Source organism: Fimicolochytrium jonesii, assembly GCF_025526975.1.
Source record: "Fimicolochytrium jonesii strain JEL569 chromosome Unknown EV422scaffold_46, whole genome shotgun sequence".
In the NCBI taxonomy this organism is placed as follows: domain Eukaryota; kingdom Fungi; phylum Chytridiomycota; class Chytridiomycetes; order Spizellomycetales; family Powellomycetaceae; genus Fimicolochytrium; species Fimicolochytrium jonesii.
In genome coordinates, this window is record NW_026515713.1 from 152,346 (window position 1) to 172,110 (window position 19,765).

General features: G+C 50.2%; 6 protein-coding genes across 6 annotated transcripts; 3 read left to right on the forward strand and 3 right to left on the reverse strand.

Moving 5' to 3' along the window:
- Nucleotides 1-340: 340 nt before the first annotated feature.
- EV422DRAFT_548393 (uncharacterized protein) lies at nucleotides 341-1,936 on the reverse strand. Its single transcript, XM_053071661.1, has one exon. It carries the CDS (start codon nucleotides 1,699-1,701, stop codon nucleotides 805-807), a length of 897 nt encoding a protein of 298 aa, XP_052920760.1. The 5' UTR covers nucleotides 1,702-1,936; the 3' UTR covers nucleotides 341-804.
- On the forward strand, nucleotides 1,937-3,091 carry EV422DRAFT_548395 (Prefoldin). The gene is made up of 4 exons (XM_053071662.1): nucleotides 1,937-2,137; nucleotides 2,230-2,306; nucleotides 2,392-2,515; nucleotides 2,582-3,091. The coding sequence occupies exons 1-4, from the start codon at nucleotides 2,078-2,080 to the stop codon at nucleotides 2,681-2,683; spliced, it is 363 nt and encodes a 120-aa protein (XP_052920761.1). The 5' UTR covers nucleotides 1,937-2,077; the 3' UTR covers nucleotides 2,684-3,091.
- Nucleotides 3,092-3,099: 8 nt separating this feature from the next.
- On the reverse strand, nucleotides 3,100-4,904 carry EV422DRAFT_581920 (Gti1/Pac2 family-domain-containing protein). Its single transcript, XM_053073390.1, has 2 exons — nucleotides 4,369-4,904; nucleotides 3,100-4,299 (listed from the first exon to the last, which is right to left on the reverse strand). The coding sequence occupies exons 1-2, from the start codon at nucleotides 4,659-4,661 to the stop codon at nucleotides 3,150-3,152; spliced, it is 1,443 nt and encodes a 480-aa protein (XP_052920762.1). The 5' UTR covers nucleotides 4,662-4,904; the 3' UTR covers nucleotides 3,100-3,149.
- A 1,725-nt stretch (nucleotides 4,905-6,629) lies between these two features.
- On the reverse strand, nucleotides 6,630-7,277 carry EV422DRAFT_345212 (uncharacterized protein). Its single transcript, XM_053066492.1, has 2 exons — nucleotides 6,987-7,277; nucleotides 6,630-6,915 (listed from the first exon to the last, which is right to left on the reverse strand). Exons 1-2 carry the CDS (start codon nucleotides 7,186-7,188, stop codon nucleotides 6,785-6,787), a joined length of 333 nt encoding a protein of 110 aa, XP_052920763.1. The 5' UTR covers nucleotides 7,189-7,277; the 3' UTR covers nucleotides 6,630-6,784.
- Nucleotides 7,278-7,941: 664 nt separating this feature from the next.
- EV422DRAFT_572494 (uncharacterized protein) lies at nucleotides 7,942-8,584 on the forward strand (the record flags this gene model as incomplete). Its single annotated transcript, XM_053073133.1, has 4 exons — nucleotides 7,942-8,052; nucleotides 8,127-8,303; nucleotides 8,370-8,498; nucleotides 8,570-8,584. 4 exons carry the CDS (start codon nucleotides 7,942-7,944, stop codon nucleotides 8,582-8,584), a joined length of 432 nt encoding a protein of 143 aa, XP_052920764.1.
- Nucleotides 8,585-9,770: 1,186 nt separating this feature from the next.
- On the forward strand, nucleotides 9,771-10,767 carry EV422DRAFT_548402 (Endonuclease/exonuclease/phosphatase). The gene has a single exon (XM_053071663.1). It carries the CDS (start codon nucleotides 9,811-9,813, stop codon nucleotides 10,531-10,533), a length of 723 nt encoding a protein of 240 aa, XP_052920765.1. The 5' UTR covers nucleotides 9,771-9,810; the 3' UTR covers nucleotides 10,534-10,767.
- Nucleotides 10,768-19,765: the final 8,998 nt, after the last annotated feature.

Below are 19,765 nucleotides of genomic sequence, written 5' to 3' on the forward strand. Positions count from 1 at the left end.
TCGAGCGGCTTGCCTCTCTGCTCTGGCGAAACTCATCCTCTCCGCGTGAAGTTGAGTTGGACACAGCTGGCGTCGTCAACGCAAGATGGTTGAAGATCAAAGTCCGCCCGTCTTGAGAGTCTAATGCCGACTTGGTACCTCCGTGCCGTATGCAGCAGGCGGAAGGAAGGCCTTTGGTATGACAGGTCCTTGTCAAATGGCCTTTTTCGGAGTGCTGAATTTAGCTGGGAATCCTGGTACGGTAAAAACCCGCATCGCGTAACCAGGGCATCCATTTCCAAGCTCAACAGACGAGACGCACCCCACCGATTGAACATACGACAAAGCCTTCCAATTCATAATGAATGCATTGGGCCCACCATCGGCTGCTTCTTCGGCGCAAGATTTTGCTCTCCATCCTGTGCTTACGCTCTACGGGCTTTCTCGGCTTTTGTGTTACTTTTCGCATACCTCCGCACCTCATCCCGAAAGAACATATTCAAAACTTTGCCGCCGAAATTGGTGCAACAACCCGGGACTTTTCAGTTCAGCGCCCAATTGGAGACACCGCATGCCTTCGACGGTCGGGGTACCTGGCAATGAAAAGCCCGCTTGCCCTAACCTTGAAAAATGGAATGTTCTCAAAAGAAAGCAGACGAACGCGTTGCGCACGCGTCGAAGTTCAACCTCAACTTCATGCGAGCTTATGAAGATGCTATTCCGATTGGTCCATGTGCTTAGTTCCTTTGACCTCCGACCTATCTACTACGCCAGTTGCCTGATATAGACATGGTCGAAAGTTCAGTCAATGTCCTATGTCTCTCCTTACTTCGATGCGGAGAATTCGATGAAGACTCGCACGCGATCGTCCACAGGTTTGGCGGCTTCCTCTGCGTTCGCAGTCTGAGGCTGGTCCTCCCCAAAGCGTTCCCGTTGCTTCAAGACAATGTTCTTGAAGCCAGCTGCCTCGAACTCCCTAGCGAGGCTCTTCTCGTCATGGAGCCATCGACCGCCGTTGTGCCACGCCCCTTCCTGAGTGGATGCCCCAGTGGTGCCCACAAACAAACCACCAGTTTCGAGAATATCGTACACAGTCCTGATCAGACCTGTACCCTGCGTTTTCGAAAGAGTGTGGATCACAGCGGATGCCGCGACGTACTTGTGCGACGACTTCCATGACGGTAAACCTTCGGGAGGAGGCGCAGAGATGGATTCGACCCCGAGGGATAGATCGCCCCATGTGGTTGCCACATCTTTGACGTTTTGTTCGTCGACGAACAACGCTTTCTGGCCGACGCGCCAGTAACCGGGATCGAGATCGGTAACGGTGAGTTGGCTTGCGGAAACGCCTTCCAAAAGGAAAGAACGAACGTCCGTCCCGTAGCAACAACCCACGTCGAGCAAGCGGGGCTTTCGACCGCTGGCATCGGAAGATTCACGGAGACCGGAAAGTATGGCAGGGTACGCGGAGTGCTGTGTTATTCGCGGTTCCAGGAACATCATGCTCTGGATGCACTTGAACACGTGCAGCTCGTCGTAAGTCAGCTCGAGTGTAAGCGCCACCCTCTGCTTTAGAGTGGCGTCATCAACTGCGACCGATGTGTTCCCTCTAAGACCTTCGTAGGCTCGCAGAAAGCCAAGCTTCGACTCCGGGACATCGTCCACTCCTGGCCGACCATGCGCGGCGAAAGAGTACTGAGAGTGGTCGGGTTTGGTGGTCATCGTGCGCTTTTCAGTTTTCGAAGACGTGTTGATGCTTTTGCGGCCAATGTATGGTGCCGTAACTGAGCGCTCTGGTATGCAACGAGAGTCTCACAGCAGTAATTAGCTGGCCTGCGGGCAGTGTGTCCTCAAAAGCAGGTCGATGCGGCGATTTCAACGGAGAACGGGCGCAAGTTGAATTTGGATTGAATTCGCGTTAGCCCCGAGTCCGAACAGGCAAGCGTCGTTTTGGGTCATTAGCATTTTGGCCCTGAGCATTACTCGGGATCTTTCCAGATAACAACTCCATAAAATAAGCTCAACCGTCTTGCCTTCGCACTCGGGAGACTAGGCTCACATCCCCAGTCACTACTCATCCCATATATTCGCAACAACAATGGCAACGTCTTCGAACACCAGCGAGAAGCGCCCGAGTGACCAGGAGATAGTCTCGCAGGTCAGTTGCGCTGCGTAGTCGATTAGTTGGAACGGTTGGCCGGAAGGGATAGCGGAAGTAGTAGCAGGTGCTAACCGTCTTGACTGCTGCAGCTAAATTCAATGAAGCAAGAAATGAACGCGATCGCACAAAAACTGGGCGAACTGGAAATGGAGAAAGATGAGCATCAGTAAGCATCGAACTGAAAACCGGAGGGGATCTTACGGCACGGCTCCCTGAACGCTGATCTAACCCGGGACCGTCTCCCGTTGTAGACTGGTAGTGGATACAATGAAGCCCCTTGAAGGAGACCGGAAGTGCTTCCGTTTGGTTGGCGGAGTTCTGGTGGAACGGACTGTAAAGGACGTTCTGCCTGCTGTGGAGACGAACATGGATGGGGTATGTACATTCAGGGAGCTGCGCTGATATCGGCGGATGCATTCCACTAAGCGTTCGGCTTTCCAGATCGCAAACATCATCAAGCAATTAGTCACACAGTACAAGAAGAAAGAGCAGGACTTTGAGGCATTTCAGAAAAAGTGGGGCGTACAGATTAAGAATCAATGATGATGCATCGGCGTGAAGGCTTTAGTAAGAGTAGTGGGGACGTAGTATTGCATCGTTTCCGAACGAAGTGGGGATGGGTAGGGAGGGGAATACCGTTTTGACCAGGGCCAAGCACAAGGGTTTCTTCTGCTTTCATTAATTAAGGGATGGATTTGACTCAGTTACGGAACCGGGAGGAGACAATCTTTTGGATGTCACTTGTTCACTATTCGCACGGCGGTAGGCAGCATATTGGGAGGCGTGCTGAGGAATGATGACGGGATCGCAAAAGCATGTCCCCGCTCCAGCCCTTGTGGGACATTCCTTCACCTGCTTTCCTGCCATTGGCAATGTGGGACGCTGCGACCTCGAGGTTACTGAGATGAAATGGGATATCTTATTAACGCAAAATATGTACAAGAAAACAACCAGATGCTAGAGAATGCAAAAGATTCCCGAACCAGTATCCAAAAACCACGGTGGTAAATCACTGAAGCCAGAAATCTTCGGTGCCAGGCGTGGGCAGCCACGTGTATGGATATGAATCCGGACAAGCTGTTCCGTCCGTGAAGGGTGAAAGCGGGGATGGGGAGGGATACGGCGAATGGAGGTTGTGCAGCGTGTTGTTTTGGTTCCCTTGCATGTACACGGGGTCTACCGAGAGTAGCATGTCAAGGCTGTCCGAAGCTTGCGGTGCTCGAAAGGATGGCCCTAGCGGCAGCAATGGACTCAGGTCGGCTGAGAAAGGGAGCGTGTTGGGAGCCATGGTGGTGGGCCCGAGATTTGGGGGTGAAGCGTAAAAGGAGGCGTTGTTGGGGGTCGTCGTCAGCAAGCTGTCGAGCATGCGATCAAGCTCTGGACAGCCATACTGAGAGGAGTCGGTGAACCGCCCATTGTCGGGCAGGCTGCTTGCGGGAATGTTCGGCGCCGGCCAAGAGTGGGCGAAAGAGATGTTCGGAGCATAAGAAGGCACGGAGCTTGCGTCTGATTGTGGCGGTAAGATGGGATGTGATGGTAGTACTATGCTCGGTATTTGTTGGGGTAGCGAAAGTGCGGACGAAGTTGAGGACGTTTGAAGCGAGTGATCGACGTAGAGCGGCATGAAGTCGACGTGCCTAATCAGCCCTTGGGAAGACAAATTCGCCTGCGATACATCCGGCAATTGCACGGTCGAAGTGGGGTATGCTGGGTGAAGTGACCCGCTGATGGACGGCTCCTCGTGAAGACTGTCCAGCAAGCTATCTATTGAGGACATGCTGTCAAAACTACCGGACGAGCATGGGGACGCTTCATGTTGCTCCTTGATGCTCTTCTTGCGGATCTTCTTGCTACTCCGTATGCGGGCCTTCAGTGCGGTGGTGGATTGCGAATTCCAACCACCGGCGATCTTGGCGTTGATCCATCGTTTCTGGTCGTACATGAATCCAGTCTGCTTCGCCCATGAGGAAGGTGTTATCAAGTCTAGCAATTTTGAATCGTTCTGGGCGTAGTAGCTGATGATGTGGAATCTTGCATCGCCGAGTGAGATGGCGCATGTTTTTTTGATTAAACTTGAGGTGCTAGGCCCGGGCGATGACGATGTAGGGCTTTGAGCCCCTGATTCAGAAGCATCGGTAGTTCCTTGCGACTTTACTTCTCTGTTCGCGGAAAGGCAATGTGAGATCATCAACGCTCAAATCACAAGTGCGAGTCCTTCTCGAACGTACCGGTAGATCAGAAAGGGCCCGAGGATCCGAGACGGCGTCCATTTAAGACCATCTCTCCATCTCTTGATGGCGGCTTCCGTCTCTTCAAACACGATGACAGTCCCGCTGCGTATCACATTTTCTTCTTCGGATGTCTTGTCCAATGTCAACGACATCGAACGGGATCGAACAAGAGATTCAGGTCTTCGACGCATCCTTCGAAGGCAGCCTCGTTCACATGCGTCTAGCAGGGTATATGCATCTTGCTCAGTAGCAAGGTGCCCGACGAAGGTTTCGAACGGTTGTAAGTACATTTGGGATCGCTAATGTCGATGTGGTTCCGATTGCTAAGTGTCAATGTTGAGGTTTCGTTCGCTCCAAGGAGTTCCGAGCTCGGAGCTTAACGGCAATGGCTCTGGGTGGAAGGGACGCAATTTGTCGTGGAACAGACTGTGCCGAATCGTAGAAGCACTGCTCTTTGGAACCTCAACGGCCACGTGAGTAGTCGTTGACACTACCGACGAAAGAGGGAGCGTTTCCAAACACTTCTGGAAAACAAAGGCTTCAATTGGCAGTCGCAAAACGAATCGTATCGGAAAGACCAGCGAGGGAAGCGTGGGAAAGCTTGCTGGGTTTCTCGTGCGGTAAAGTTCGAAAAGCTATATCAACACTCGGGAGTTGGACTCGAAAACAGCAGTGAGATAGCGGACGACGGGAAGTTGCAGGGGGGGGGGGGGGGGGGGACGCAATGGAGCCTGGGAATGGAGAAGGAAGAAACCGTAAGTTTCTCCTGTGGAGGCGACGGCAGGGGGAGGTGTCTTTCAGAAGACCGAGGGTGGATTCCCAGCAACAGGAACGGCCTCTCCAATCAGTTTGCTCTATCAGCCCTGTCTGCCTGTGGCTGTGTGATTTTGGATTGTTCCTAGCCTTATAACTCTAAACGCCTAAACTGGAAAGAGCTACCCATTTGCCGGCTCCTTACTGGATGTATCCACATGATGAAAAGCTGATTCAGGTGTCTTGTGTCTTTATCAGCCCCGCCCTCTGGAGTCGGGAGCGGCCTTGGCCCATAATATAGCGAGGAAAGAACTTGAAAATGATCACTTATATGTTACTCATAACATGGACTTTACCGGAATCCGGGAGCGTGCTTGTGCAACGATGCGTAACGCGAAATTAGAGTTTCAAGCTTTTTGACTCGAGCGGTTTTTAAAGCTTGTGTAACCGACCCCTTTTGATATGAAGGTATCGTACGGTGTACCCAAGTTCCAACTTCCCACTTGAAAGTCAAGGGGTCGAGCCTCTCGGCCCTCCACCATGATTACTCGTTATTTCCGCCTCTCCACTGTGCATCTCGGATTTTTCGGTCGCGTCTCAATGATGTGTCAGCCGAACAACCTTAAATCAATCGAAAAGCCCGCATGGGGAGCCCGATACCCAGGAAGGGCTTTCGATTAGCATATCATGTAGTAGCAGTGTAGCACCAGAATCGAACAGAGAGCAACAGAGAACAATACGGAAGGCACTATGTAGCATCTCAAAAGACCCGCTCTATAGATCTAGTCACTACAACGTCCTTTTCTCCTTTTCGCCATTGTCGTAATCGTCGTTTTTGGTGTCTGCAGGTCGTCTGTATCCACCGATCATCACTTGCAGCCCATTTTGGCGTGTCAGAAGATATCGGAGACTTGCGATCTTCTTCAAGAAAAAGTCAGGGGATGCATGGAGAAGTACAGGGTCAACGATATTGCCCTCGATCGGTAACCTGCCAACGGCAAATCGGGAACGCCGACGGCCGATTGTCCTCAACATAAGCAGAAATCTCATCCCATGCCTTTCATTTCACCATCGCACCGAGATTTGCGGGAATTTGCCCTCCGGTTTTTGCCGCCCTGGCTCCTCCTTGCCAAAACCTCGCCTATTTCGCCTCTTTGGTGGTTTCAACTGTCTTTCTTCAATAAGGCGGATATCCTAAGAAATGTGATGGCTTTGTTTCTCCGGCAGTTGCTCTATGGTGTCTTTCTTCCTGCTGCCGCTGCAATTTTAACTGGAGATACTGCCCCCGCCGCCGCATCACTCCCGGAATCCCGCATTCACTACGGGGATTCCCTGCTCCCGTCGCAATAGATAGCAACTGGTAGACGCTGTGAGTGTGAAGAAGATGGTTGTCCATACGAGATTCGATAATCCTAGAGTCGTTTGACGGGCGTCAGTGTGGTCTCCAACTTACGCAGATGTTTACAAACAGAATGCGGAACGCAATGAATGTTATTGTATATGTAGACGCTCCGCCGATTGTTCTCATAAGACCATCTCGATATTTCCTTCCATTGGCGCATCTACCTCAGCCACAGCCATCTGCCTTCTAAGAGACATGAATATCGTCTCCTAAGTTTCCCATGCTTCAGAATTCCCCCAATATTCCTCCTTTATTCACTCAGCACGACTCTTGCTTGCAAGGAGAACAGTCGGGGATGCCGGCGATCTTCCTTCCTCCTTGGATGTACAAGTTGCTCACCCAAGCGGTCTTGGAAGCGCCGATAACGACCTTGCTCCACCAATCGTTTTCTATTCCGAATCTTCGTAAGCTGGGATGAAAGAATTTCAACACGGAACACTGGACAACATGGTTGGCTTACCATAACCATTGGAATTCTTCACCAGTTCACCTCTAGTCTGACAAACGCCATATACGGTCTTGTTGGAAAGTTTGGTGAGGGACTTGCAACCCGTATGAGGACACTCGCGAGCATTCACGTTTGTCCCTTGGATTCGGACGTTGTGTTGAGCTGCAACCCCAGAGGCGAGGAGAGCGAGGATGGCGACGGAGGAAATATGCATTTCTGAATTCTCTGATTTGCTTGGCTGATGATCCCTTGATGAGGGGCCGGGACTTTGAAGGAATGATGGCTTTTTGTATGGGTCGGGACTATCGCCGGCGCGGTTTTGACTTCCACGCCGGTGAGGCCATCAAGGCGAGCCAAATCTTCAGCCTGCTTCCCCCACCGCTGGAACTCCGATGTTACTCCATCGTCCTTCACATCCCTTGGGATGTCGGCCGATACCCCAAACATTGGCGCTATCGGTGGCCAGTGGCCACGCTTTTGGCTTTCCCGTGTTTTTCATGATTGCCAGGGATCTCACAACACAAGAGTCCAACACTCAAAAATTCAAAATCCCCGACCTCAGTTTTGACTGCCGCTGCCTCGGGCGGCAACAACTCGGAATATTTCTACCAGTAGTTCTCGCCTGCATTGGCACCTTTGAGAAAATCTGAGTCGATGTGACCTGTCGGAGATCATAGCTGAGAAAACATGGCAGAGGCCGTCGAGACTCGAAAGGTCTGTGATAAGAAGGATCAAGCCCCTTTCCGAACCATGGTTGGCGCCATTGCCATTGTGGGGTCAGGAGCCTCCGCTCGTCCGCGCATCGCCGGACACAATCGCGCTAACGTGACTGGTGTCCAGGCTGATGAGCATGAGGGTGCCAGCCACGCGTTCCCTTTTGATGGGCAGTTTTGCTACATGCGTTACATATAAAAGGCTCATCCCCCCAGTAGAATCCTCTCTATCCGAAACTCCTCACACTCCAAAGATGCATTTCGCCACCACCATCTTGGCCCTCGTCGCTGCTGCCGCTTCCGTGCAAGCCATTCCTCCGGCTATCACTCCCCGTGATGCTGAGTTCAAGGCGATGCTCGAAAAGGTAATAATAACTTCACAAAAGCAGAAGAGAACTCATCACCCGTTTCTGACGCGTGCCGGTCTTGTCTTCAACAGAGAGGAACTACCAACTGCGGCTCTGGCGCTGGATGGCCCACGGACACCCTCATGCCCAAAGTCTGCGACGCTCTCGCCATGAACGGCAAAAGAACCGCCACCATCCAATTGCGAAACCAAAGAACGTCGGACCACTCTTTCGCCTACATTTCCAAAAACTACAAAAGCGGTGACAGAGTTTGGGTAGATCGTTCATCCGATGATGGTAGAACTTGGACTCAATGTGGTCCTTTCAATGGAAAGATCAGTAACGATCTTTCTAACAAGGGTTATTCTATGCGAGCTTGTATGGATATGGTTGATGGTGGGTTTGTTTGTACCGCTTGGTATAAGGAGGATTTGAATGGGGAACATGTCAAGGTTGGTGGGAAGGTGTGTTGGTTCCGTTGATCATCAAGAAGATTTCGGGCAGAGGGAAGATCTTTCTTAGCTTTAGGTTATAGAAGCAGCAGTCGTAGGTTTTGTCTTCGTGTGAACAGATACTGTAGTACGTTTGTTTGCCGCACGCCTTGTGCATTGATCCGTGACGTCCTCGAGCGAATTTGTCATTTGTGACGGTCCTTGACGGTCATTTGGGAAGGAGGATAAAACGCAGAGGGAGCCGGGTCGTCAGAAGCATTAGTAGTTTTCGGACTGACCATCTCGATTCGATTCGGTGACGGGCTGGTTCTATGTCGGAGAGGGGAGGCAGAAAGATGCCGAAAGCGGCCGATGCAAAGACGTGTGCCCTATGTCCATAGTCTGCAGCACCGTCGCCAACTGTGTTTCGTCGACGACCTCGGATTGGGTCAAATGTGATGAGTGGGACAGGGCATTAGTGCCGATCGATCTTGTCCTTTTCAGATTTGTTGAATAAGTAAAGCTCCCCTCATCTTCCCTAGAACGCGCAATGTGTAGCTCGACTCGCCTAGCAGTGCCCGCTAAGTCGGATCGGGTTATCGAGGCAAGAGGTAGCATGCATCTATTGCTAAAGCATGGTAGGCGGAACAGCCTCACAAGAGTTAAACACGTTGTCTGACTTGAACCACCTGTCCGACAATGAGCTTGGCGCTTTCGATGGAAGCTCGGAAGGAGCGAAATCAAGGTTGAACCAACCTGGGTTAAAAAAGTAGACGGCGATCTTCCGTTCTTTGATTTTGTTGACCCGTCGCTGAACCAGCAGGGACAACCGGAAATTGACAGCGTTCCACCCTACAATCAGCCAAACCTCCTGGTCTCCAGCGAAGCATAGGTGCGCGATGATGGCTGAAGATCACGAATCGATATCAACTGCCATGCTCGGCAATCGATCTTTGAAGGTACACAAATGAAAAATAACATCTCGACGGCGTCACGCCGGGCATTCGGACCCTTTTGCGAGCCCGAGTAGGTGCGGGTGTGGTGGTAGGGTCGCCGGATGTGTGCAAAGAGTGTGGCCGACTGTCGGATGCCTCGGTCCCTATGTGGGGTCCCGTCCGGATTGCACAGTGTCGTACGCTCAGTTCTAGCCAGGATTGCGAACCTTGCCGGTGAGGGCTGAGTGTTTGTCGTAGTCGTCCGACTCACAGTAGCCCAAAACCCTAACCCACAAATCGCCAAACTCGCGGCCCTGCGTGATCTGCTGCTCAAGTTGGCATTTTGAAATGTTTTACATCACCCTGCGTCCGACTGAAAAAGCGACGTTTGAAACTTTTCAAGCACTGCAATGGAGCCGCAACCGACGATCCTTAAGCTACTCTCCTGGAACATTAACGCGGCCGTCGAACACAGGGCAGAAAGGATAGCCGCCCTATGCGACATTGCACTGCAGCTGGACCCGGATATCCTATGTTTCCAAGAAGTTTTGTCTGCAACCCACGACCATATCCAGCGTTATCTTGCAGGGGACGGCTATAACGATTCAGGATATGAACGCGGCAGAGGCTTACACACTGTAGTCTACGTTCGCAAACACATAGGCGCTGATTTCCAGACTACTCCTTTGCCGGGGCGGATGGGAAGAACCTGTATCATAGCTCGATGTCGAGGCGTAGGCCTGACGATCGCAAGCTGCCACCTCGAGTCGTTCAGGCACAATTTCGAACGCCGGGTGGAACAAACACGCCAGATTGACGCAGCTCTACAATCCGAACAGCGCGCCGTGGTGTGCGGTGACATGAACTTCATTTTGCCGGAGGAGGCTTTCCCTCCACCGTGGCGGGACGTCGGGCCCACGGAATACACTTACGACTCGCTGTTGAACACGAGTATACGTGACGGTTTCCGTTCGCGATTGGACCGTTTGTACGTCAAAGGAGTGGGCGAGTGCGACTCTCGTTTGGTAGGGTCGGAGCCAGTTGATGGCATGTTTGTCAGTGATCACTTCGGGATCTATGCGGAAATCGCTCTCGGAGCAACAGATGAATCGATTATGGGTCGCGCGCAGTAAATGTTATCAGAGAAACTTAATGATACGTGTGAGATATGATAGATACGAAACATTGTCTGCGTTTACGGAAGAAGGGATGTGGAATGGGGCTGATTCTGCAAAAACACCGGTGGCACGTGCGGGCAAGTGTAGCGTCCCTTACCGCCCGACTTATTTCCGACGGTTCGCATTGTTCATGGGATCACATATGGATCTGCGATTACCATGCGAGTTGGGGGGTTTGGGGGGGGGGGGCGGAAGGGCCCCCGCTTTTGGCGGATACAGATCTCGAGTGAAGTCCGCTCAATAGGATTGTTACGCTCATCCAGCGCTTGTGAGAGGTGCTGGTTTGTCGAGGCTCAGCTTTCGATGTTCTTCAGTTATCCAGGCTCTCTCATCAGCAAGTATTCCGATCCCTAGATCGTTTTGAGGAATCTTCTCTCAATTGCTGCATGACTTCTTTGATTTCCTCAGTGAGATCGTCCCATCTTCCATGGTTCGCTTTCATTTGGATCACTGGCTCGACAAATTTACCGAGATTCTTGTGTTTCTCCTGATGTTCCTTTGATCTCTCCAGATATTTTTGCGTTTGCAAATCCGTAGCGTATGCGCCATTGCGCACGTTCTTTTCGTACCGCGCTGCATTGGCGACGTCCTCTTCGTTGGGCGGCTGAGCCGTCGTCCATAAAGCATTCTCCGGAGAGAAGGTCCATGGGCCAGGTCGGCAACCATTTTTTGATTCAGCTTTTGTGGGAACCGGCACCTCTATCAAGAGACCTCCTTTGGGGGTGAGCTCCGCAGTGTGGCGGTTCATCCGCCCGGGAATCATCCCCTTTTGTATTCTGCAGCTAAGCATCCAAACACTCTGAGATGAAGGAGGATGGGCTTGTGGCCGAAGAAGACTTTGTACGGTGTCTTAAAGTTGTCTAGGGCAGCCAAAGGGTATTGATTTCAAATGTGCACTGCTGTGAGCAGAGCTTCTCCCCAGTATTCATGACCAAGGCCAGCCTGAGTGAGTAGGCACCGTGCCATCTCAACCAGGGTACGATTCATATGTTCAGCTACACCGTTCTGCTGTGAGGTGTCGGTAGCAGCGCGCTGGTGTTGAATTCCAGCCCTTCTGAGGGCGATGGCGAAGTGGGTGGATTCGTATTTGCCTCCTTTGTCAGACCTGAGGACTTTGATCGATTTCCCAGTCTGCGCCTCCATAAGGGCTTTGTACTCTTCCCAGGTATCAGTGGGATCGCTTTTCTTGTGTAGGAGCTTGACCCAGACGATTCTGGACTGATCATCAATCCAGTCAGTTTGGATGAATGCCAGTACTTCTGTGTCTCGGGTAGCTTGTTTCTTTGGGAAGGCAGCTCTGGACTGCTTGGAGAGTGTGCAGACTTCGCAGATGTGACCATCAGGGTGTCCAGTGACTTTGATGTTGTGTTCGTAGCTGTAGGTGAGGTTCTGAACTTCTTGGCATTCAGATGACCAAGTCTCTGATGCCAGATATCAAAGGGTGTGCTACCAAGTGCTCCTGCTGAGTAGGCGTGTTCAGGGATAGCCTGGGCTTTCATGGGGTACAGACCGTTCTCCTTGAGAGCTCTGAAGGCGAGAGCACCATCCCTGGTCTTGATTGTGCACTCTGCACTCGAGAACTCGACTTGTGCTCCATTCTCAGTCAGCTGGGCTACCGAGACAAGGTTTTTTTCCAGTTTGGGAACGAACCAGACGTTTTGAAGGGTGCCAGCGTGCTCCCCATGGGTTCTGACCATAATGGGGCCTGTTCCAATAGCCAGGACTGACCAATTGTGAGCTAGTTGGATCTGGATCTCTGTTTCCAGCGTCTTGTAGTTCTGTTGTGTAACGTCAGAGGAAACGTAGACGATATTGGGCCCTTCTGAGAGGGCTGAGAGCAGTGTATTGTAGTGAAGAAAAAAGTAAGAAGCTTTTCGCAGCGGCCGCTCGACTGACAGCTTTATATATGGGCTGCCAGTGGGGCTTGCGTGGCTTCAGTGAGGCTTGGCGCCTTATGTAATGTATCACCGAGAGCTCGGGTGGCCAGCCCGGGTCTCGGATCAAGTAGAAGTAAAGAGATGTAGTTTACGTCGCTATTGTCAGCGGTGTGATTGGTAGTGAGCGGTTCTTCCGGCGTCGCGCATGTGATGTGATATGAGATGCTTTATGCTGTTCGTCTCCGTATCCACAATGATTGTGGGTGAGCTTTTTGCCATTGTTTGTAGGCAGGCGTGTAGCGAAGTGCGGATTCGGGTTCCCAAGTAGGGTCCGGATAACCGAGCCATTTGACTAGAAGATTTCGTATGGCGCATCGCTCGGCGATGATATCTTCTACAACCCATTCAGGTTGTCCACGTTCTTCGATTGGTGGAGGAGGTTGTGGAACTGTATGTTGCGGATATTGCTCTTCGCGATGTGGTCGTAAAATATCGACGTGAAAGATGGGCCAGATGCTGCTGATCTTTGATGGTGATAAATCAAGTTCGTAGGTATCGGGATGTGCTCCTTGGGCGATGATTTTGACTGGTCCAATCCACGTAGCTGAGTATCGAAGTCCTCTTCGAGCGTCTACTTCTAGGTTGATTCCTTGTCGATTTAAATTGACGAGGTCGCCAATTTGGTATGCGATTGGCGTTCAACCTTTGTCGTGTTGACGTGCAAATTGATCGTGCGACCTCTGAAGGTTTTCGCGTACGATCCGGGCGATATCTTCCTGCCCTTTCTTGAAGAGTTCGATTTCGTTTCGATCTACAGCTCAAAGTTTGAGTTCTTGTCCTTCGAGTGTTGGATTCCAACTCGGGAGGATTGGAGAGCGTCCGAGATCTACTTCGAATGGCGATGAACCTTCATATTCCTCCCTCGGAGCGGTATTGAATGCGAATTCAATTAAAGGCAATAGTTTTTTCCAATTGCTTTTGTCGTAGTTGAGGTATTGCTTCCAAATCCTTTTGACGCTCGTGTTTTACACCAAGGAGAATATCGAATGCAAGGAAGAAGTCGGAAAGTGCGCGAGGTTCGCCATCCGTAACGAAGACTTTTGGCGTACCGACATGTTTTGAAATATGATCTAGGAAGACTTGGGCTAGTTCGCGTCCAGTGATTGTCTTCTTGATCGGTGTCAAAATCACACGTCCGGAAAGGTAATAAATACAGACGAGACAAGAGTTTGTTTCATCTACTTCGAAAATCTCGAATCCGATCGTGTGCCATCTTCCAAAAGGTATAGGAAGAGGTCAAAGAAATCCGTATCGACGATGACCAGGTTTGAATTGTTGACAGGATTTGCAAGTTCCAACGTATTTGATGACGTCGGAGCGTACAGTAGGCCAGTAGTAGTCCGTAAGAATTCTGGCAAGAGTCTTCTTAACACCAAGATGCCTCCGGTGGCGAGTTCGTCATGGAATTCCGTAAAATCTTCGGGCGAATGTCTTCAGGAACGTATAGACGTCCTTCGTGTCGTACTAATCCATTTTCGAACGTATAACGGAGTTCTTTCGAAGTTTTCTCGTGTTGGGGCTTTCGAGAAATTTCATCGGGACAATCCGAATATGGATCTTCGCGTAGCGCTTTTTTCCATTCTTCTTCTGAGCAGGTAGGTGAGTTTTGTGGATCGTCTGGCATAGTATTAGAGGAAGGTTCGTTGACAAGCATGTTGCTGATCTGCGTATGCATGTCAAGGCGTCGTTGACATTCTACACACCGAGGTGCATAGATTGGATTGCGGGAGAGCATGTCGGCGATATGATTCCATCGCCCAGATCGATACTGGATGTCGAAATCATACTCTTGTAGCTTCTCCACCCAATTGGCTTGTCTTCCGCTCAAATGAGGTTGCGTTTGGATGAATTCGAGTCCCTTGTGATCGCTAAAACATCGGAAGTAACGACCGATGAGATATGGTCGATTGGCGACCAACATCTTGACAAGAGCTAAGAGCTCCTGTTTGCGCGTAGGATATCGTGTTTCTGCGTCCTTCATCTTTCTAGAAAAGAAGACCACAGGCCGGAGCCGAGGTAACTTCTTCCATTGTCCGACAAGAGTGGGCAGATTCGTAGGGATCGTTTCATCGCCAGAAGGTTGTCCAATCCAGGCAGCAATAGCATAGCCTGATGAGTCAGTATAGACTTTAATCGGCTTGGTTTCATCGATTATTGCTAGCGTAGGCGCATTGATCAACGCTTCTTTGAACGTTTGAATTGCCTCTTGTTGCTCAGGACCCCATCGAAATTTGACTTTCGAAGATTGAATACTTGATAGGGGCAGAGCAATATCCAAATAACCTTGTACAAAGTCGAGGAAGTAGTTCGTGAACCCGAGAAAGCTTTGAACTCCTTTTGTTGACTTTGGAGTAGCCCAATCCTTGATAGCTTGGATTTTCGAAGGAGCGATGCGAACACCATGTCTTCTGACAATATGTCCACACCATTCAAGTTCTTCCTTAGCCCATACGCACTTTGAACGCTTGATGAAAAGGGCGTGTTCTTCAAGTTTCTTCAGGATACGATTGACGTGTTCCCGATGTTTGGCTAAGGTCTTCGAGAAAATGAAAATGTCATCCAAGTAGGTAGCGAGGAATTCGTCGTAATCTTTATGGAAGATCTTATTGATAAGACGTTGAAATGCAGCAGGTGCGTTGGTAAGCCCGAACGGCACGACCAAATACTTGAAATGTCCGAAGCAAGTTTGTATTGCCGTTTTTTCTCGATTTTGTTTTTGTATAAGAAGACGATGGTATGCTTCTCAAATATCGATAAGCGTAAACCATTTACAACCTTGAATCCGATCCCTCATCTCACAAATATTGAGTAAAGGAGTGCGATCTTTCTTGGTGACGGCCTTGAGACCTCAGTAGTCCCAACAGATGCGTAATCCGCCATCTTTCTTTTTCGCAAAGACGACACTAGCTCCCCAGGGACTTGAGGAGTGTTGTATCCATCCTTTTTCGAGCATCAAGGTGATTTGTTTCTTGAGTTCAGCGAGTTCTTCTTTGTTCATGTGCCGAAGAGGTTGCCAAACGGGTTCAGCACCTTCAGTGAGTTCGATCTTGAAATTATCTTCTCCGCGATCAGGGGGTAGACCTTCTGGTTCCTTGAAGAGCGTATTAACGTATTTATTTAGGATATCCTTGAGATGTCCTGGATTCCCTTCAAGCTCTTGAGGAGCGTCCGGTATTTTGTTAAGAGCAAGGTGACAGACCGTGTCTTTTTCAAACTTGTTCCGTCGCCAAGCCTTATTGAATCGCTTGGAAGTCATTTCTATGACTTGAGGATTGCAAAGGGCATTGGCTTGAGCGAATCGAGATACGTAATGAGGTGCGGCTTGTAGAGGACGACTATCCACTGCTTTGATGATCCGAACAGGTCGAACGGGTCTTTTGTCATAGACCGGATCTCGTTGTACATTGAAGTAAGGGTTGTTGTGTTTCGGGATGTATTCGACGTCTTACCAGTTTCTTGAAGTTCTTTCGCATTTGATAGTGACAGACTGCGGTGCGTTTGGTATAGGGCCATAGTTGGTCCAGCGAAGGATAGGTAAGGTACTCATCGAGAATTGTTCAGCGTAATTAAAGAAACGCCAGAAAGGCATTCCAATAATAGCGTCGTAAGCCAGATTACTGACTAGCCAGGGAAGTTGTCCAGCTAAGAAAAGCGACTGAGATTCGAGATCCCATAGATCTAACTTTTCCGAAACGACCGTGTCGAGAATCATGTATGATTCTTTGTCGGCCAGCCATATCTGCTTCGGTTTGATACGTTTCTTGAGAAACTTGTGCTTTTTGATGAATGTCTTGTCAAGGAATAACCCAGTCGCCCCGCTATCGAAGAGAACACAAGCAAAGTTGTTTCCGATGCGACAATGAGAGACCCAGAGTCCAGCAGACAGTGGTTTGAAGGCAGGTTTATCGGGTGGATCGTATGTTGTAGGCCGAGCAGAGCTACCGAGGGGCTCTGTTGACCTTGGAAAAAACTCGAAGATTGATTTGTAGTAGTATTCGTAGTATTCGCAGAGTTGACGGCGTCATCAAGAATTTCCGTAATGCGTGACCCAGCTTCAACCTGATTGGCTGAACCTTGTTGTTGATTAGGTTGGCGACTGCGCTGCGGAGTTTGAGCGCCACAACCGCGCTGTCGAAAACCACCACGTTGGTTCTGGGTTTGCGAGCCTTGCTGTTGATTTTCGGGATTTGACCAGCATTCAACTCTCCAATGTCCCCTTTTGTTACAAACGGGACAAGGAGTCGTTGGACGTTGACGAGGAATGTGAGTAGTTTGCCATTGTCCACGTTGACGAAACGGCTGTTGACGTTGGTAGGGAACTTGACCTGTAGTGGGACGACTCACTCCAGGGCGATAGTATGACGTACCGAGGGCATTGAGCCCAAAGGTCATATCATCTAAGTCTTGCTCGAATTCCGGAATTCGAGGATTGGTGTAAGGGGCAAATCGTCCGCCACGACCACCGCCACGACTACCTCGACCGCGGCTGGCTCCACGGCCGCCACAAGCACTCGATGCCAAGGCAATCGGACGAGGCGTATTGGCTTGGTTGCCGTCAGTGAACCCATGAGCCACATGAGCACGACGGGCTGCAGTGATAGCTTGATCGAGAGTGATAGGGGTGTTGATGTTGGTAGTTTGCGAGACTTCGAAGTTCGTAACGGCTTCAACGAGATAATGACCGATTACTGTATTCTTGAGAAGATCGGCCTTGAAGTATCGAATCTGATCGATAAGGGGAATGATGCCTTGAGTGTTATCGAGACAATGAGCGGCTTCGAGCTCATTATTGGTGTCTTGAAACTCCTTGATATATTTTTCGAGAGAGTCACCAAGCTTGAGACCAGAGAGCTTGAGCTCAATAGTATTACGCAAGTTGCGGGGATAGAAGTGAGCGACAAGAGCCGTTTCGAAAGCTGACCAACTTGCGGCAGTGCCGGAGGCGTAAGTCGTATTGTACCACTCGAGAGCAGTACCCTTGAGGTAGGTAGTGATTGTAGGGGCGTACTTTGGCATAGTAAAGGGTATAGCATTGGCAGCTCCAGTACCGTCTGTTCCAGCTGCTACAGCCGGGACAGTGAGAGACTCGAGAAAGTTGTGGTGAGACGTAACGAACTCTTCGATCTTTTTGGCAGCTTTGGCGCCGTCGTATTCGACGAGCTTGTTCTTGCGAGCGTCCATAAGAAGTTTGAAACGTTCGGCTCGTTGGGTGTCTTGCGTAATAGCACGCTGCTGACTAGCGAAAGCAGCTGCGACAGCCGCAACGAGAGCTTGAGTCTGTGCGTCCATTCTTGCTTGTGAACAAGTGTAAGGGCGACGTCCGGTAGAGGGGAAACGTTGACGAGGAATGTCTTGGTGATGCTAGCGGTAGGTGGTGCTACCATGTAATGTCAGAGGAAACGTAGACGATATTGGGCCCTTCTTAGAGGGCTGAGAGCAGTGTATTGTAGTGAAGAAAAAAGTGAGAAGCTTTTCGCAGCGGCCGCTCGACTGACAGCTTTATACATGGGCTGCCAGTGGGGCTTGCGTGGCTTCAGTGAGGCTTGGCGCCTTATGTAATGTATCACCAAGAGCTCGGGTGGCCAGCCCGGGTTTCGGATCAAGTAGAAGTAAAGAGATATAATATGAAATACAAGTGAAGATGAGATATCCCCGACATGTTGTGATGTGGACTACCTTCCACACGGGTTGTATAACTGATGTTCATATACAAAAACTACTTTGCTGTAAGGTATTGTAGATGGACTGGGTGTTCGCCGGCTCTGCTATGCGATATGTAGTAGAAGAACTACTTGTTGTACATAGGAACGCGCGACGAGCACTGTTAAAGTACCCATGAGGTCGGAGTCCACTGGAGAACACTGTCTGGGACATGTCTCGCACATCTGGCGGGACATGTCTCGCTGACGTGTCGTGTTCCAATAAGACTGGACACTCCACATTACATCTGTAGCCACTCTTTGACATCCGTCGTGTGAGAGGAGGCTTCTGAATTGAACATTTAGCACTCTGGGCTGATTTCGGTGCATTTAGCAGCTACCATGAAGAGGAACCAGGTTCCTTGGCTAGCCTGCTGTGACTTGACTTGATTTGCATTGATGGCTCGAGCTAGGTCTCGTTTGAGCTTCCTGCACTTGTTCTTCCAATGCCCCTCAATGCCGCAGTGAAGGCACTTCCCCTTCTTCCTGGCAAATCTGGCTGCACCCCTAGCCTACTCCTGGTGCCCACCATCCACAACGAAGGCGGTTCCAGGTGATCTGACTGGTTTCGAGTTCTCCTTGCCCCTAGCTTCTTCATTCAGAAACCTGGCCATCAAGAACTACATGTCCAAATCATCCGCACTGCTCTCCAGACTCGTGATGACTTCTTCATAGTTGCTAGGTAAGCTGTATATCAAGGTTGTCATGATATCATCTTCAGGCACTGATGCACCAACAGCCTCCAGTTGTTGTGCTAGCTGTCGGACTATGTTGATGTGGTTTGTGATGGACTCTGACTTGTTCATAGTGATAGTAAAGCACTTTTGATGTAGGAAGAGCTTAGGCCAGGCTTCCCAAGCCGTCTGAGCTATATGCACATGCATAAGCTGTGTGTTGTTCATGTTGGAGGTATCATCCTTCCGAGTCCCTGATTAGGGTTCCCCCTAGTTCATTTCCTCAAGTGACTTCACTCCCACTTACGCCATGCTTCCGCGTGCGTGACTTCTTCCATTTTGTACTTCCCCAGACCTCGCGTCCTCCATTCTGTCTTCAGAAAAGACTGTATAACTTTATACAATATAGGGCTTCGTCTACCCTACACAGGTTCCGTTATCCATCTATCCGTTGCCAGTTACCGCTAACTGTTCAGATTGAGGCAGATGTATGCCAAAGCCCGTTCATCCTTCCTCTCCAGTGATTCCTCCTCCTCCCCTTCAGCCCCCTTCCCCTTTGAAGTGCTTGCTGTAGCCGTATCTCTTCCACTGCCACCCAAAGTCCCTTCGCCTTCAACATCATCATCATCCTAAACTTCCATAGATGGTAGTTCTCCCCTGTGAACTTGTCCACCATAAGTTTTGGAGTCTCTGAGTCTCCAGCCATCGTGTGTTCGAAGTAGATTCGCCTGTTTTGAGTGTGTGGACGCGTTTCTGATGATGGTGTATTGCTGGACCCATTTTTGGGTGTCACGTAGTGCGTATCTCATCGAGTAGCACTTCGGCGTGTTTTTGGTCAAAAATTGATGATTTGGGAAGGATATATCGAGGATAGGAT